Below are 17,768 nucleotides of genomic sequence, written 5' to 3' on the forward strand. Positions count from 1 at the left end.
ACCCCTATTCACATACACGCGCGCGCGCGAAAAAAAATGATAGTATAGCGTTGAAATTGCACCGGTAAAAATAGGAGCTTTGTCGTGGAAATTTTCGCAAGAGAAGGAGGAGGAGGTAGCAAAGGCGAAAGGAGTCGGCGGAAAGTAAAGCTAAAAAGAAATGCGAGAAGTGGCCGGGGCGAGAGAGAGAAAGAGGGGGGGGGCGGTGATTTTTTGTTGTTGCCGCGGCCGAACACGCTGGCTGTATGCACACTTTCCCTTCCTCGCCGCGCGAGTCGGGAGAGTGAGCGCGGCGAGATCTAGATGCGCTCGCGCGCGCGTACTTGATAACGACTATACGCCAAATGCCTCTCGACCAGTGCGCAGGCTGCTTCGTGCGCTGCGGCCACGGACGAAACATGTGAATCATTTGCCTCCTCCCCGTTGATAACCGTAACAACGACTCGATTATTTAGTGAATTTTTTAGACTGCGAGGATGATGTCGAAAGTGTGGTTAATTGTTGTCGCGTTGGTGCTCGCGGCTAAGGCAAGTAATGCCGAGTTGCAGACCATTCACGAGTGGAAGTACATGGACTTCATGTGGGACTCGAAAGAACATAAGTTGGACGCTGTCAGAGCTGGCGAGTACAATTCCTCGCAAGTGTTGCCTTCTGACATTGCTGTTGCTAAAGGTTTGTTATATCAGAGGAGTTTTCGTATGTTTATATAAAACGCGATAAACAAAATGATATATTTATATATTCAACAAATCCTATCGATCATCGTACGTAGACAACAAAAAAGTCATTAGCGAAAATTTCGAGCGCACCGACACCAATGTCAATGTTGACAATGAGATCGAAAAAGAATGTTACAAAACGCACAGCAAGATCTACCTGTTTTTTAATTTGGCAACTGACAAAGATTATATCACGTCTATACATAATTTTTTATATGTTGTATGACAGTTTTTCAAGTAAATGCAACTTTGTCGTGTGAGGTCCTTGCCATAACAGACTATATAAGTAATCGTACGAATTATGTAATAATGGGGATATAGTAAATATAAACTTCGCTTTTTTAATGCATACAACATATTTTTCGCAATTGAGATGAAACGTATAAATTTCACAAAGAGTTATCCATTTACACATTCGGAGCTGGATTTAGATCTATCCACGATGGATCGATTTCTTTTATACTTATGGCTTTTCATTTTTCTACACACAATTTACAGTGACCATAAATAGCACAAACCATTCAGAATTGGTTGTTTTATTAAATTTACCAAATAAGTCGTATCGTAACATAATGGAAAAACGACATGTAATCTCAAAGCAAACTTTATTAATGGAAAAAGTTGAAAACAAATAGAAATTATCATATGGGATAAAATGTTGATATAAATCATTAAATCATTGTACCGAGAAAATCATTGTATTGAATAATTATTTCCTTAAAAGTTGTTTTATTAACTTCTAAAATAAAATCCAGATTGAAATACATTATTAAAAATAGTTTTTATTATTGAAATTTTCTCTTGGTTTTCTTCTGTAAAAATGTTTTATTTTATCTCCCTATATCGGTAGATTGTAATAGGTCATTCCAATATGAATGAAATATGATCACTGTTTTCTGGATATATAACGTTTTCAATGACGGACATTTTCATTATGTAAGACATTTGTATATTGAACATTAATATCTTGAAATGCCGACTTACCGAAAGGTCAACAATACAGAAAAAAATATGAACATTTATTGGTTGGGAACATGTCGATCGGTATGTATCTGTAATCTCAAAGAAACTTTCTAAAAATTAACACCCTCGTATATGGTGACTTAGTGATTCTAAAAGTCGTTTTGAATTGGTTAAGGATTTGCTATGATTATTTTTACGCTTTGACATCATCGCACGACTTTCCAGTCTTTGCTTGGATCTAGCTTTGTGCAAACCCTTTTTATAAAGTAGTCATCTTCAAAAAGTTTTATCGAACGGTGATAAAAATGACAAATAAATTTTTGCCCTTCCGATGGTGAATAACTCTAAAATCGATTATTAAAGCCTGATCTTACTAATCTACCTATTACAGTACTTACAAATTTAAGTATTCTAACGAAAAATTCTCAAATTTAATTACATTGAATTTTTTAGATACTATACTAATTTAACGTCTCTGCCTTTTTTCCAAATTAAAAATTTCCTCATTAAAAGATAACATTTGACCTACTTAAAATCCACGTATTCTTGCAGATAAAACTTACAAACGTGGGATTCCTAGTTATCTACATTTTCCTTGAGGATTATAAAATTAATTGCGCCCCTGAAATTATCATGCTAACTACAGTCATTACAAAACACTTCCTTCGCAGCTGCCGGCAAAAAAAAAACGGAACACACACACGCGCACACACGTGGCTGCGTAAAACCTACTTTTACTTTAACGACTTAAGAGAGGGGGGTGGGGGTGTACCCGTAGATTATATGCTGTTAGTGCATGGGTATTTAAAGATTATTAGTTTTGAATAGAGACAATGTCGCATACTTAACAATCGCATTAAACTGTAGTCTATGCTTATACTCACGATAAAAATCAATGCTGCACTTGAGTCCCACGGCTACTGCCGCTCACCTGTAACAAAAAAAATAACGCAACTTTCGTGAAACTCGCAATGTAACTAATCAATGTTTTCCATTCATGTATTTGATTTGAATGAAATTGAGCGTTAAGGAAACACTATTGAAGCAATCGACCTTACCGCGCGATCCTTAAAAACATTCATAGCAATAATAATAATTATTATTAGGCTTCATTGTTGATCGTGTTAGAAAGACTTCTCCTATAATTAGATCTCGCTAGGCTTTTCATTTCATAAAAGAGTAATTTGAAGCCTTTAAGATAATCTCGCCAGCTTTCATGCAAAACAATCGACGTTATCTTGTGAAAGAAGCAAAGATATCAAGCTTTTCATCGAACAAAAAACAAGTGTCATAACCCAGAGGAAAAGGTAAAAAAAAGACTGACCACCTGCAGATTTCATAATCCCAACATCGACACTTCGAAGGTCCGACATACACACGCCTAATTCATAAATCAAGCCATTATCTGTGTAAAAGCCCGTTACGCCATCGATCGATATATAAATGTTAACCTTTTCTTTTTTTTCTTTCTCAACCAGATGGTCGAGTATTCGTATCACATATTGGTTACCAGGGAGTACCGGCACGACTAAGTACAGTCTCGAGTCGTGTGTCCGAGTCATCAGGACCTTTACTGTCACCGTATCCTGACTGGTCGTGGCATGCCCGAGGCGATTGCAACGGCATAACCAGTGTGTACGGACTCGCCGTAAGTGTGCATCCTTTTTTTCCGCGTGTGTGGCCTGCAGGCACACACGGAACACTCGCTTTGCCAACTTTCATTCATGTGTGATGACTTGCGATGACGAACAGGTGGCTTCATAAACCTGTCCGGCTTGCCTTTCCTACACATGACTGCAATGTTTGTTCTTTGATTTTGTTTCCTCGAGAGTATCGAGAATTTCACCGTGGTATTGCTGCATTTATATTTTTCGCCGACTAGATGTCGACATTGTAACTAAAATTACGAGAAATAGGAATACAGTTAAATTGCGTATTGAGATTTTTGCGCATGTAAAAATCTGACTTCCTTAATGCTAATATTGAAGAAACTCGACGAATGAATTTTAAAGCTATTCTCGCAATCAGTAAACGCGTAATGCTATAGCATTAATTGAATAATTTTCTATAAATAAACTGAGCCATCGATTACCTAGCACTTTCTAAACGTGTATACCGTAAATGAAATTAAATTGAAAAGAATTACGTACGAATGAAGGCAGAAAAAAGTCATCACACGTCTTGCAAGATAATAATAAAGAAAAGAGAGAGAGAGAGAGAGAGAAAGCTTTGTCTTTTATATCCGTACAATACGAGGGCAGTTTTCTTTAGAGGCAAAAACCAATTTGATTTTGACAGATCGATCAATGCAACAGGTTGTGGGTTTTAGATACGGGGATCTTGGAACATACGAGACAGCAGCCATACGCTCGTGGCTGCCAAGCACAACTATTAGCCTTCGACTTGGCCAGGAACAAACTTGCCAAAAGGATCAAGATACCAAATCACATTGCTCAAAATGATCAGGGTATGACGCGTCTCGTCAAACCCATCGTCGAGACCAAGGGCCAGCAATGCGATCATACCACCGTAAGCCACGTTTCTCTCAAATATTAACCGAATCACGCGCGCCGCGAAGCTTTTCCAAAGCGCTGGATAATAAATAAGCGAGAGCGATTTCGGGAGGTCACCCAGTCACGGGCTTGATCCCAGTAACAAAAAGCCGCTTCTTATTCGGACAGGCATGTCTGACAAATATGACGGAACGTGACGCAAGAGGAATCATTGTTGTACGCGGGCCCTCCAGTACAATTAGATCGCACGCGACAAAAGTATCATTATCAGGCTCAACCGACAATTGCGTTATTTGCATGACTTGACGCGTTTAGAAAGTTGGCAGCTCATGAAAGTCAGAGCCACGGATTTTCGCTGAAATAAAAAGAAACCAAACGGCACACTTTCTAACTCTACGACTGCGCAGGTATACATGACGGACTCCGTGGGCCACGGCCTGGTAATCTGGAACGGCATCGGTCTGTTCCGCCTGGAAGGTGAAGTTTACAATCCAATCGACTCGGCACGCAACGTCAGCGTCGGTCATCACAGCTTGAGCATCGGCGGCGGTGTCGTCGACATGTCACTCTCGCCAATTATCTTCCCGTACGAGCCTCGTTATCTGTTCTTCCGACCACTCGCTTCCTACGATCTTTACGCTGCCAACACTCGTGAACTCACACGGAGTGTTTACGGATACAGAATTAAATATTTTGGCGCCAGAGATATACTCAGTAGTCAAGCTGTTGGACAGGCTTTCTCGTCTGATGGTACGTTGTTTTTGGGATTGACTAAGGAGACTGCCATTGCTTGCTGGAATCGATATAGAGAGCTCGCTAAGGATAATATTGTGAGTATGCTCTTTTGTTTTCTGTTCTGAAAAACAAACTTGTCAATTTGAGGATACGCAAAATATAACGATATAATTTGAAAAACGTGGTCTTGAGAAGAATGTATTTCGGTTTTCGTTAGTTTTTAGATATCTTTTACAAACATTTTCCTTTCTCTTTTTAACTTTACAAGGACTGCTTTGCGTTAAAATTTCAATCTATTTGCTCGTAATATTACAGATTTTCTCAGTCTCATAGCAGAAATATCAATTTGTCAAAGTTCTCTCATAATTTATCATTTAGTGAAGCTAATACAGACATAAATACAAAAGTCTTATAAATCGAATTATGCCGTTACTCTTAATTAAGAATAAGATACATCCTCTTAATAAAGACTCCTTCCAGAAAAGAAATGTGCAGCGAATTTAAGAACTTGATTCTTTGAACTTTAGAGCTGCAAACTTCTTTTGAAAAATAGGTCTTATTATGTCAACTGATAATTGTAAATAATTACAAAAAAGCAAACAAGTTTTTAAATTTGCTGTATATTAAAAATAACAAAATGTTATTGATTATAAACAAGCAAACGCAAGTAATCAATCCTCATAAACCGCAAAATAGTAAAAGTGGTTTACGTATACCTAAATATCATTTATTTCAATAGCTGCACGCAGAACGTAAATTGCAATGTAGCCAGATACACGAACAGGAAGTGTACGGAAAGAACAGAAAAATACAATCAATAATTGATACATGCGTGCATTATATTTCACACTGTCATTGGCTTATCATAAGCAGACAGCGAAGAAATCATCTAGCCGTGTGTCGGCTGACGCAACGGGTATTTATACGGGCATTGTCTTTGCAAGAAGCGTGGTCGTCGTGGATTTTTTCGCTTGTACGTGTGTGGGCGTTACATAAAGCCGCGCGAGGCCCTCGTAATAAAGTCGATTCGCGTCAAAAAAGAAAAAAAAAGAAAACAGAAAAAGAAGAAAGGAAAAAAGTATTCTTCCTGGTAGCAACAGCACACTTGTTGTGAGAGGATGTGTATATACACGTGCGAGTCGTGAGTGAAAGCTCTCTCCGTTTCTTATATACACACTGTAAGGAGATGATTTAGACTGGGAGATCGAATAACCCGTGTTATGCCTTACTTTTATTATTCGCCGCGTGTGTTTATACTTCCGCGATTATTTCTTTCGCTTTCTCGAAAGCCGCTCGTGAAGGATTTTCTTTAAGCGTACATATTGATTTACGGAGAAATTTTTCCGCGCTGGAAAATCGCTTGTGTAATTTAAAGCAAAGATGGACAGGCCTTTAAAGCTTAGTTATGCCGTTCCAAGAGTCTTGAAAACTGTTAACGTTGTTTCCTCTGCGTAACGAAAAAAAAAAGAACAAAAAATCTGTGAATTTTCCAGGAAATCGTGGCTCAAGACGCAGAGCGACTGCAGTACGCAAACAGTCTTAAAGTGGTGCCGAAATCGATAACAAAAACTTCGGAAGAACTGTGGGTGCTGACCAATCGATTTCTGTCCTTTCAACTTGGACTATTGAACTTCGATGACGTAAATTTCCGTGTAATGAAGAGCCCCGTGAAAGATCTCGTGGAGGGCACAAGGTGCGAGCTGCCTGCACAACTTAAAGCAGCACTTCATAGGACCAAGGCTAACTTGTACAAATATCCTAAGTGATGATATACTCTAATTTTTTTTTTTTTCGTTAGCTAGCTTATAATATGTATTTACAGAATAGCTAGTTTAAGCATGATTCCTGATTAATTTTATATGTAATTGTGATATGTGTATTGCGTATTTTATTATGTATCCATCATATCATTCATTTATCATTGATGCATTAATTTGTCATCATTCAATCGAGTCGATTAATCTTCTGATATAGTTTGATCGGATCATTGATCATTGAAAATTCAATGGTTTACCATTTCGCTCAAATCGTTTAGACAGCAATCGAAATAAAATGAAATGATATCAAAAACTCGACATTTTCATCGGAACAAGAATTAGGTTATTTAGTTTGTAATTGTAGGTGAACGTTAATAACATTGTATAGTATTGTAATAGTCGAAGGGCGAACTGTTCTCTCTAAGCAAATAAATATAGATGAAAATATCCAAGGTAACTTGATTCTTGTGTCCAGCGACCGTTCCATTAAAAATTGCACGCTAATTTGCTCGACCGTAAAAGAAAGAGGAGCGTTACGCGAAGCAGTCGCTCGCGGTCGTAAATTTCTGCGTGCGGCATTAAATCTCAATAACACGCTGTCCGCCCGTCTCATTAGCTGCTACAATCGAGTTGGCATCTACGCATCGATCTGAGCTGAGGTGGCCATTCATTTCTCTCGCTCGGCTAGAATTGCGAAAGCAACGCGCGCACTCGAGAATTCGATCTCTATGTACACGCGGCGCGGCTTAGAAAGTTTTTTAATCCCGTTTTAAAAGCCAAACTCGCGCGTTTATATACATATATATATATATATATATATATATATATATATATACATATACACATGTATGTATACATGTATGTATATATAGCTTATATGGAGCGAATGCCGCCGTTGCTGCTGCTGCTGCTGTACGTTGCGCAAGATCACGTGGATTTTTGGGCCGAGAAAAAACTGGACGACCAACGTTTTTCACAGAAAATGAAAACGGGAAACAGAGAAAGAGAGGGCCTGATGAAACCTTCTAGATTCTTTTATTTTCCCCGGCAATGAGATTCTTTTTTGTTCATAGCCTCAGCGTAAAAATGAAGCAAGTGTGTTTAGTCGAATTAAAATGTTTTCAGCTCTGAAATGAATTATGAAATTCGTTTTGTTCGTTCTCATTTTTTATATGAATATGCTCTACATAATTTATAAGCTCTAGTTATGAAATCTCAATCTGGCTTTATGAAAAATTCAAATTGCCTTTGTCAAAAATAATCTTCAGAGAGAAGGAGATTGAACACGACTGTAAGTAAATTTTGTAAAATGTAATAGGATTAAAATTGACATTAGATAAGAACTGAATCATTCAACAAAATGAATTAAAATTATTTCAACTGCTTCTTTACGACCGCGAAGTATTTCACCAAATGTTCTCAATGAATTTTAAAAATATAAAGTGATATAATTTTCAATGAAGTTCATTTTGAGTTTATTTTTCTATCGCGAAAGTTTAAAATTTTTTAACGAACGAAGCTTTACTTTTGAATAAAAAAATAATTATGAAAAATAGTACTATTGTTGATAAAGAATTGTTCTTTTTTAAAAAACAAATTAGATATATTTTTGTATTTTACAATTTAATACTATGTATATGATTCGATATAAATTTGTTCTATTTAATTTAACACGGCGGAACCAATAATTCCAATAATTGGCTAATTCTATATTCGTAATCAGTGACACGAAAGTTCATTAGCTAGCATGTCGTGGTACTTTTAATGAAAACTCTAACCGTGTATTTAAAAGAGTTAAATGAAAAAGTACAGAATTCATATGGAAAATCCATAACTGGCAGTCTCTCTTTTTAAAAAAGAAAAAGAACGAATGGAGAGAGGGACATGAGAAGAAAGTGGTGTGCACGCGGACTTACATACATCGGAAGCGATAACAGCTGCGAACACGAAGGGCGAGAACACGAGAGCGTGAGCAGATGATCAGAGCAGTTGCGCGAGAAGGCAAAAGGGCATTAACATCGGCTGCCAGTTCCAGTATCTTCTCTCTCTCCCTCTCTTTCTCGAATCGTATGCAAATCTCTGGCGGCTTAATTACGCGAGCACGCCTACTATATGAGGCGAAGGAGAGAGAGAGAGAGGGAGAGAGAGAGAGAGAGAGAGAGAGAGAGAGAGAGAGAGAGAGAGAGAGAACGCTAACCGGAAGCCGATATATTTTACGCCGATAAGAAGAAACTACCTATGGAATGGCCCCCGTGAGGAAAGCACTGAACCACCGACGATCTCTGACTTCTCCCTCTCTCTTGCTTTATTTGTCGGATATAGAGATTATGTATGTAGAACTGCGATGCCTCTCCTTCGCCTGCTCTTTTCCTCTTCTTTCGTATTATACCCGACGATAATCCCAAATATCCATTTGTTATAACGCAAACGATGCCAGCGATAATCCTAATATCCACTTTTTCAAAGGCCTTTCCATGTGCCGCCAAACGCACACAATCGTCGCCGCACGCGCAAAGTTTTTTTAATAAACCGTAGCCTGCGTAAACTGACAGCGCGTTAATTACGGCTCAATTGTCAGCGCATTAATTCTCAAGCGGCGGCAAACACACAGCCGACGGCGAATAATAATATCCATTTTCCCGTCCTCCTGCCACCCCTGTGAGAAAAAGAGAGAGAGAGAGAGAGAAATACAGTTTAATGGCATGAAATTTTCGGGGTTGGACTTTATTGCGAGCACGTCGTTAAGCCCGTGACAAACGTCTCTGACGTTGTTGCTTGTTTTCCTTGTTGTTGTTTTTTCTTTCGCGCGAGAATGACACTCTTTGTCAATTTTAATTGACGCTGCAGCAGCAGAAGCTGCGATAATAACGGTCGGTGCCGTCACGCGTTCGTCGAAAAATTGCGGCTGCTGCTGATAGAAAAGGACAAAAACGTATAGATATATCTCTATTTATGTTTGAGAATGAGCTGTAAGGTTGAAGAGATCAACAAAAGTCGATCGAGTTTTATAAAAAGAAAACTGTAATTAGCTTAGCATATGATTCGATTGAACGACTTACTTACGCACTGGCAACTATGAGATGCTTCGACGGTGTTATCGGTTTATTAACCAAAGCTACACTTTGAAATGCTGCCGCGAAAAATACAGTAAGGACTTATCTTTCCTTTTCAAATGAGTTTCTAGGCGAGATTAGATTTAAAAGTTATATCAGTATGTAAAACTGATTCGCGATGATCTACACGTCAAAAACAAGTATTTTAGCGAGAACTGGCAATCGATAAATGTGTTGCAATAACAGTAACATGTTAATAGTTTATTATTACAAATTGAAAACACATTTATCATTCTAACGTAACAACCAAGATAGAAAAAATATAATTTCTTTCGACATTCTAAACTGCCATCTTAATCACAGCGATAGGATCGACCGTGAACTCAACTGACCCTCCAATATAGTAGAAAAAATATGCCTGTAAATGCGACCTTCGCCAAAACCTCAGCCTGTCCGACTTATCGAGCTACCTAACACCACCAACAACGAATTCATTATGCAAATTACGCTGTGGAAGCTTTCGTCGCTTGTCGTCACAAAAAAGCTCTTTAACGCAATAACAGGCCATATAATCCAGGAGCCAAGGGAGGTTTCGTGGCCGATGGGGTTACGGGTTCCACCCAAGCGCATTTTATGTATTTTGCTCATATCAAAAAATGAACGGCTAATTAGATACAAACAAATTATATTAAATTTATTAATCATCACTTGTTCTTTAAGAATTGTATATTGTTGGCCAGAATTTGAGGTACTGAGATTCAAACAGTAATACGGCATTGTTAGGCAGCGCGACGACAAATGAACGGTCAACAGAACCGTTGAACTAAAATTACAATACCTCAAGGTTTATTCGACGCTTTTTAGATATAAAAGTCTATACAGATTCATTATGAGATGAGTAATGCATGCTGGTTTTCAAAATAAGTTGGCAAGTTGATTAACAAATGAACTGTAACCAATGAAGCAATTGCATTGTCGATAACTAATTATCTGTAGATTTTTGAGCTAGCCACCATCGAAATTTATGTTCGGAGTAGCTTGAAATACATAAAGTGCACTTGGACGGAGCCAGTTACCTCTATCGGCCACGAGAGCCCCCCTTGGTTTCTAGACTAATACACGAAGATAACAAACGACGAATCCTATGAGATACATGTGTTCGGGATCACGTGTCGATCTGAAATTAGAGATAGCGAGGGGAATTGGAGAGAGAAGAGAGCGAAGGCAAAAATCTGATTACAGTTCGCGCACAAGGCGTGGAAATATATCTGTGCCACATTCGTCAAATTGCTCGGTTATTAGTTTTTGCGTTTGTTGGATGTATTTACGAATGAAAGCCGAAATGTTTTGAATGATTAATTTTCAAAGTTTTTATTTCAAGTGAATGTATGTATGAATGAACTTTTGCCTTATCTGGTGACAGTCCATATGATTTGTACGATTAATTTATCAAGTTTTCAATCCGTGAATTCATTCAGTTGATTTTACAGAAATTAATACCGATACTGTTAAGATTTATCCGTTGAACAACGACACACGATTCAAGAACAAGCTTAAAACACACAATAATAAATACACCAACGAGGAAGTAGAGACGTCGAATAGATGAGGAAAGACAGCTTTGAAATTCAAATGTAAATCTTTTGGAGGGGGAGTGACTCCCAACTCGCGCTGCACACAAAACACTGACGAAAGATTAAGCCGATCGAATCGCGAAGAGGAAGATAAATGTAAGGTTCGCATGTAATTTCGCTCTCCCTGCTCAGCAACGAGCGAACGAGCGAACGCGAAACGAAATGAAATAACGGAGGGAGAGAAAAAAAAAGATTCTATCGCGAGATCTCGTGAGCCGCTCGTTTTTGATAAAGAGAGCAACTGTTAACTCCTCCTCTGCTGGTAATGCACGTGTACTTACACGCTTTATTCGAAACGGAGAGAGAGAAAACTGAGATTGCTTTCGCCAAGAACTTTTCGTATTATCAAGTACGATGGCAGACGTTTGACTGAGTTTGATGATTATTATGTGTATTTTCTTCTTCTTTCTTTACTGCTTTAGAATTCTTTTATGCGCTCAAGCTCAATGTTGAAGCAATGAAAAGTCTAAGAAATTATTGCAAAATAAAACCTAATATAATACAGATATTTTATATCGTCATAGAAAATTGCGGAACGAAGTAGACGATAATAGTGAGGTCTTAAAATGAGTGGTCTTAATTATACCGTAATCTCATTGCGATCTTTGCAATAGAGTTTATGAAAATATCCTTGAGTTTTTAAAAAATATAATTCAAACACATTTTTAATATTGAAATCGTCTCGAAAATGTCTAATGAATTTTGGAATTTTTGGGGTGGAAAAATGTATCTTGGTGCCGCTTTGGGTATTTGAAAAAGCATAAACGCCTCTTACGAACGATTTGACTTGACAATTTATCTCACGATTCGTATTCACCAAATGTGCCACGCATTGAATAACAGTTTAAATGTTCAATAAAACTTTCATAATCTCTATTATCATTTTTTAATCTTTTATTAAAAAACGCCACAATTATTACAATTCATTTTAAGATTTAGATATGATTATCTAATTTTTCACACGGAATATAATAATTATTTAACATTTTACTTGCATAATTCATTATCAAGAATTCGTATTTATGTGTTTAAAGAAAAGGTATTACAACTTTCGCGAATTATTTTTCGGATAATTCATAGAACATTAATATATTATCAACAAACAGTAATTACACACATTACATAATCGCGTCAAGTCATCAAACAAAACATTAAAGAAAAGGTCAATCGACGATTAAAACGATGGTGATTTTCAAGCGATGAAAATTCAATGCATCCAATAAATGATTTCATAATTATTACGTTGCGATTCGAACACATACACCTGTACAGCAAGATGCGGTCAAGAACCGCGTGGAATATTATGCGACACGTAGTACACTTGACTTCTCGTAAAAATAAATTGCTCACCTTCGTTTTCGCCGGCTATAAATGCTTTCTCTGCAGCGCGTGCAAGCGCGAAAGGTATACGGTCTTGCGCTAAAAATCTGAAAGTTGAATGTGTATATAACATCGGATCGGACACTTCTTGCATAACAGCTGTGGACATTTTATGTTTCTTGAAATACGCCTTTTTTTTGTTTACTCTCTTTCTCAGACGAGAAAAAACAACAACAAAACCAAGATACGTTAATTATGCATATTACACGTACAACGGGAATATCTTGTGATTCACAAAAAAAATAAAATTTTAAAGGGATTTATATACGCGTTACATGTTTATTAATATAACCTGCTTCATACGATGACACGTTCGATTTTTGGTCGTGGTAATTTTCAGAAATTGAACCGCTTAAGATTATAGCGTGACACGTGTTGAGTAATGATTTATATGGCTTGATGGATGTTCCGTGTACTTGTTTCTTTTTTATTTATTTATTAATTTTTTTTTTGTTTTTATCGTTTTTTGATATATTCACTATGTACTTACAATTTTTCGATGATGTGGAAATACATCGAATTTTCGAAGCAGCACTCACCTGAAACAGTAAGAGAATAGTAATTTATTAAATGAAAATATGTAATGGGTATTATATACATTCGTTAAAATATCCCTGTAAAATAATTTTAAAATAAGAAATCTTTGTTCTATCAATTTGACACGATAAAATTAAGTACTCTGGATTATAAAAAATTAGAAGGCATAAAATACTCTTGAAATGAACGCGTTTATTTCTTATTGTCAATAAAGTAGTTATTTTTTATATTTAATTAAATCGTTTCTCAAAGTGAGGAATAAAAAGTTTTTATTTTAAGAAATTATATTGATAGGTAAATATTTACCGATTTGAAAAAATATTTTCACTCGAAATGTGAGTTACTCAAAGCAAAAAATGTCTATGTTCGTTTTCGTTTTTCGACTGACGATCAAGAATTCAACAGAAATGAGATTTCAGCGATCACAATTTTCTTCGGCTACGAATGTCGTGAGCATTCCTAATCGGATTTAGCCAGCCTGACCTAATTATGAATTCACCGAGAATTCATGAAGGCTATTCCAGGCAATAAATAAAGTGACATACAACATAATGCCTGAAATCAAGCAGCCGCGGTCGGCCAGCAAACAAACAACTTTTAATTAGCGTCAGCGAGACATTCAGCAGCAGTAGCAGCGATTATCCGCGACTCTTTGCCGCAGAAGAAGCAGGAAAAATAGAGCAAAGAGAGGATGAAATTGCCGTTGTTAAAGCGAGGCTCACGAGAGAGAAAGAGAAAGAGGGATGGGGGAAAATAAGATTGAATGTCTCGGCGAGTCGCAAAAGGTAAAAGTTACCGCGTCGTTAAACTTGCGCGATGCAGCAGCGGCAGCGCGTCGCGGAGAAAGTACAAAAAGAAAACAACGCGAGAAAAGTGGCTACGGCAGAGCACGAAGGAAGAACAGACTGTGAGCAATAGGGACAAATAATTTTGCCGGTTGATCAAAAGCCGAGAGGCTCAAGTACATACTTGATGCACGCCGGACATTTTTTTTTTCGCTTCAAGCGCTGCTTTTGGTGTTTGAAAACGCAGTTCGCCTCTTACGAGTGGTTTGACTTAACAATTCATCCCACGATGCGCATTGCCTAAACAAATTTTCCACGCATTGAATAACAATCATTCGATTGAATATAATAACTCCAAGGATTCTTTTACTGAATGGCAGTTGAAATCGAGGCAAAGAAAGCTCCCTTAACGATACCAACGGACGCGCGTGGCTGGAATCGATTCTTCATAACAATAAAAATAATCCCAAGCAGTAATGCGATTCAATAGAACGAGTCCTAATCCCTTTAAAGTAAACTGAAAACGGATCAGTAGTATCGCGCGAAGCAATGGCACGAGAGAGAAAGAGCAAACAGAATTGAAGCAGAATTTTCGAGCAAGAAAAAAAAAAGAAAATATAAGAAGCGGAGTCCATTCTCTAAGTACGATTGCCATCGGACAGAGAAGAAAATGAGAGCCAAAGCGAAGAGGTCTCTGTACATTAAATTAAAGAAAAAATGAAGCTGGCAATGGACTTTAGTCCAGTTGGTCAATACACCGTGAGAAATCGATGGTTAATGTACAAAGTTGACACCGTTACCAAGCGCATTCCGAAAGTGTTTTTCGCGGTGAAAGAAAGTGGGGAAAGAGGGGAACATACATTTCGGCAGGCGGTTGAGCGTGAAGCTCGCGAAAAATCGGTTTCCACCTATTCAATTTAGACTCCGTCCCTAGGAGAATCGATTTTCCTTTCTTTCTACTTAATTTAATGCCGCGATTGCTACACCACGTTAATGCCGAGTGTAGCAGAAATTCTCGTTGTCCGCCAGCTCTCTGGTGGTAATTATATCATCGATTCTTGCAGTTGCCGATATGCGCGTTCAAGTCGAATGTCGAAACGCTTCTACACTGCGAACTTGAAAGGATATTTCTTTTTCTCTCTTTTTTTTTTTTCTTTTTGTTTCAAAACACTTTCGAAACAAACGCCAATCGTGTGAAATATTCTTTGTCGAAAGTAACGGCGCGGATGTTAAATTGTATCCGCGGAGCATTTTGCGCGATAAATTTCTGCGAATTCTGCAAAGGTGTGCGAGCGAAAAGAGCGACGTGCAGGTGCGAGCTTAGCATCGCCGTGGGCGCGAGAACGATGACGAAAATTGAATTGGCCAAACGGCTTGAATCGTGCCGATATTATTGAACTTAATTAGGGGGAGGAGGGGGGCGGGGCAGAATCGCGCTTGGCGAAAGTTGAGATTAATGAAGTCGAAGGATTTCAAACCGGACGCTGTTCATTTGTACCTTTTCCTCGGGTCCTTCTCTGCGAGCTGCGAGCTTTATGTAAATACGCCAAAAGTCCTCGAGGCAAAGTGTATTTCTTCGAACTTTATGTACTTCGCTCTTTTCGCAGTTTCGGCATAATTAATGCGCTCTGCAACTTTGCCCTCACCCTCAAATTCCAAGTAATTGTTTGAATTGTTTCTTTTGAGAAAACGTGTATACACAGTCGTGTATCTCGAAATTAATAAGGTTGAAAACTTTTCTTTGCTGCAAGAGAAATATTTCTTAAGTAGATTTAATATTTGAATATAGAAATGCGTGATTTGAATCAGGTGGAATACATTCGGCTAGTGGCAGTCTCTTTCGTACACAACTAATGCCTTTGGGACAATTTCGTACGCACACACGTTTAAACAGCGTATTTATACGCTGGCATGCAGTTACGATTTTGTGGTTTTTTTTATTTCAATTTTCTTTTGCGTCATACAATCACACTGCCAATATTACAAATGATCTTTTTCTAGCGCGCCACTGTCAGAGGAATTGTATGTTTGTAGATATTTCAATAACTTTGTTTTACGTTTACTTAAGCGAGATATTTTTCAACCGTGTAAAAAAAACTGAATTACTATGTGCACGACTATGCACGTAAATTCTCATTTTAACTTTAATTTTTACCAACAAATCAGATCGAAATTGAAAACTGTACTGAATACCATGTTTCATATTCATAGAATCTTGCCAGTTAAGATGTTTTCTATACGTACGTAGAAACTGTACAGTCTTCAAGCCTAAAAATGAATTGCTAAATTTGTGTCAGTAAGTCAGTGTAACAGGATAATTTACCATGGACAAGAGATAATAGATTATAAACAAAATTTAAAAAGTTTATTCTTACGTCATATGGAATCGTAGAATAGACCGAAAAAATAAAGCAAATTACAACATAATTTGTTAAACAATTGTGCGAAACATTCTTGAAAAATACAATGAATATAAAGAAGCTGACATGGTAGGCAAGCGCTTGAAATCCTATTCGCAAGAGAAACGTCCATAAATACCTTCCGTGGGGTCAGCCAATTAACCCAAATGGTCTTCTCGCGCGCACAAAGGAAAAAAGAAAAAAAAACGAAGACGACCCCCAACAATAAAAGAATCACGTAGGCAGCGCAACGGTGGCTGCCGCACCACGAGGAAACCTCTCCCCGACAATCTGACTTTAAAATGCGCACGAAAAGGGAGGTAAGGTACTAAGATGTAATTCTCAGGCGGAACGAAAAAAGAAGAGGCATTTTTTTTCGCCTCGCGCGGAGAAAAATGCCTTCGGACGCGCGTAACTCGCATTCTCCTTCTTTCTCTTGCGCGAAAATGACATACATTTTCCTCCTCCTCGCCCGCGCGCGCACACACATACACACACGCTGATTTGTTATCTTTGAAAATAAGAAATAGAACGCGCATTACAAGACGCGCTCGCGCGCATCCTTTCTCCTTTTGCCCGGGCGAGAAGGGAAAATGCAAAATCGATGCCAGAAATGTATGAGCGCTGCGATAACGCCATACACACATAAGAGAGAGAGAGAGAGAGAGAGAGAGAGAGAGAGAGAGAGAGAGAGAGAGAGAGAGAGAGAGAGAGAGAGAGAGAGAGAGAGAGAGAGAGAGAGAGAGAGAGAGAGAGAGAGAGAGAGAGAGAGAGAGAGAGGATGCTCATAGCCGGGGAATAGCTCGATGAATAATAATTTTCCAGCCGCACGAGCAACGAGAGCGAGAGTGCGCGGAGAGACGATGGGGCTATTTCCCTACACCTTCACCTAAATCTACTGCCAGCTACGATTTTACAGTGTAATTTATACTCAATTCATTTCGCTTTTCCTTCTTTCATTAATCATTGTTCCTTTTATTCCAAATATTTACCAAATCATGATCCACATTCAATTAATCGATCGAATAATCAAAATTCTTATCGTTGCCTTAATTTATAAAAATTTTCAAAATTTTGCTATATTCTGCCGTGTAGAAAATAAACGGTACTTAATTAATTATCGCTCGTGACTGTTTGGTTCACCAGTCAAGCAAGAAATTAACTCGAGTTACATTTAGTAGTTGGTCTTTGAAAAATGAAAGCTTATTTCTTTAAAAAGAAACTTTTCTAGTTCTACTTAACATTACTATGTGACAAAAATATATAACTTTATGGTGGAGTATCATTGAAATT

General features: G+C 37.9%; 2 protein-coding genes across 3 annotated transcripts in view; one reads left to right on the forward strand and one right to left on the reverse strand.

Annotated features, from left to right (window-relative positions):
• The window catches only part of LOC131667919 (uncharacterized), a 206,395-nt gene that overhangs the window by 151,918 nt on the left and 36,709 nt on the right, over positions 1-17,768 (reverse strand). For both annotated transcript variants that reach the window (XM_058941688.1, XM_058941687.1), the window contains exon 3: positions 2,567-2,613. The gene's annotated coding sequence lies outside the window, so the exon portion shown is untranslated. The remainder of the gene's footprint in view (positions 1-2,566; positions 2,614-17,768) is intronic.
• On the forward strand, positions 373-7,091 carry LOC131667916 (major royal jelly protein 1-like). The gene is made up of 5 exons (XM_058941679.1): positions 373-672; positions 3,161-3,330; positions 3,981-4,211; positions 4,603-5,025; positions 6,424-7,091. The coding sequence occupies exons 1-5, from the start codon at positions 477-479 to the stop codon at positions 6,694-6,696; spliced, it is 1,293 nt and encodes a 430-aa protein (XP_058797662.1). The 5' UTR covers positions 373-476; the 3' UTR covers positions 6,697-7,091.

Source organism: Phymastichus coffea, unplaced genomic scaffold (genome assembly GCF_024137745.1).
Source record: "Phymastichus coffea isolate CEN01 unplaced genomic scaffold, Cenicafe_Pcof_1.1 PCOF00071, whole genome shotgun sequence".
Classification (NCBI taxonomy): Eukaryota; Metazoa; Arthropoda; class Insecta; order Hymenoptera; family Eulophidae; genus Phymastichus; species Phymastichus coffea.

Bases quoted from the DNA above. Each gene is read 5' to 3' on its own strand.
- LOC131667916 (XM_058941679.1), top strand. From the start codon at position 477: ATGATGTCGAAAGTGTGGTTAATTGTTGTCGCGTTGGTGCTCGCGGCT. The intron at 673-3,160 runs GTTTGTTATATC...TTTCTCAACCAG, and splicing joins TGACATTGCTGTTGCTAAAG to ATGGTCGAGTATTCGTATCA. The intron at 4,212-4,602 runs GTAAGCCACGTT...ACGACTGCGCAG, and splicing joins AGCAATGCGATCATACCACC to GTATACATGACGGACTCCGT.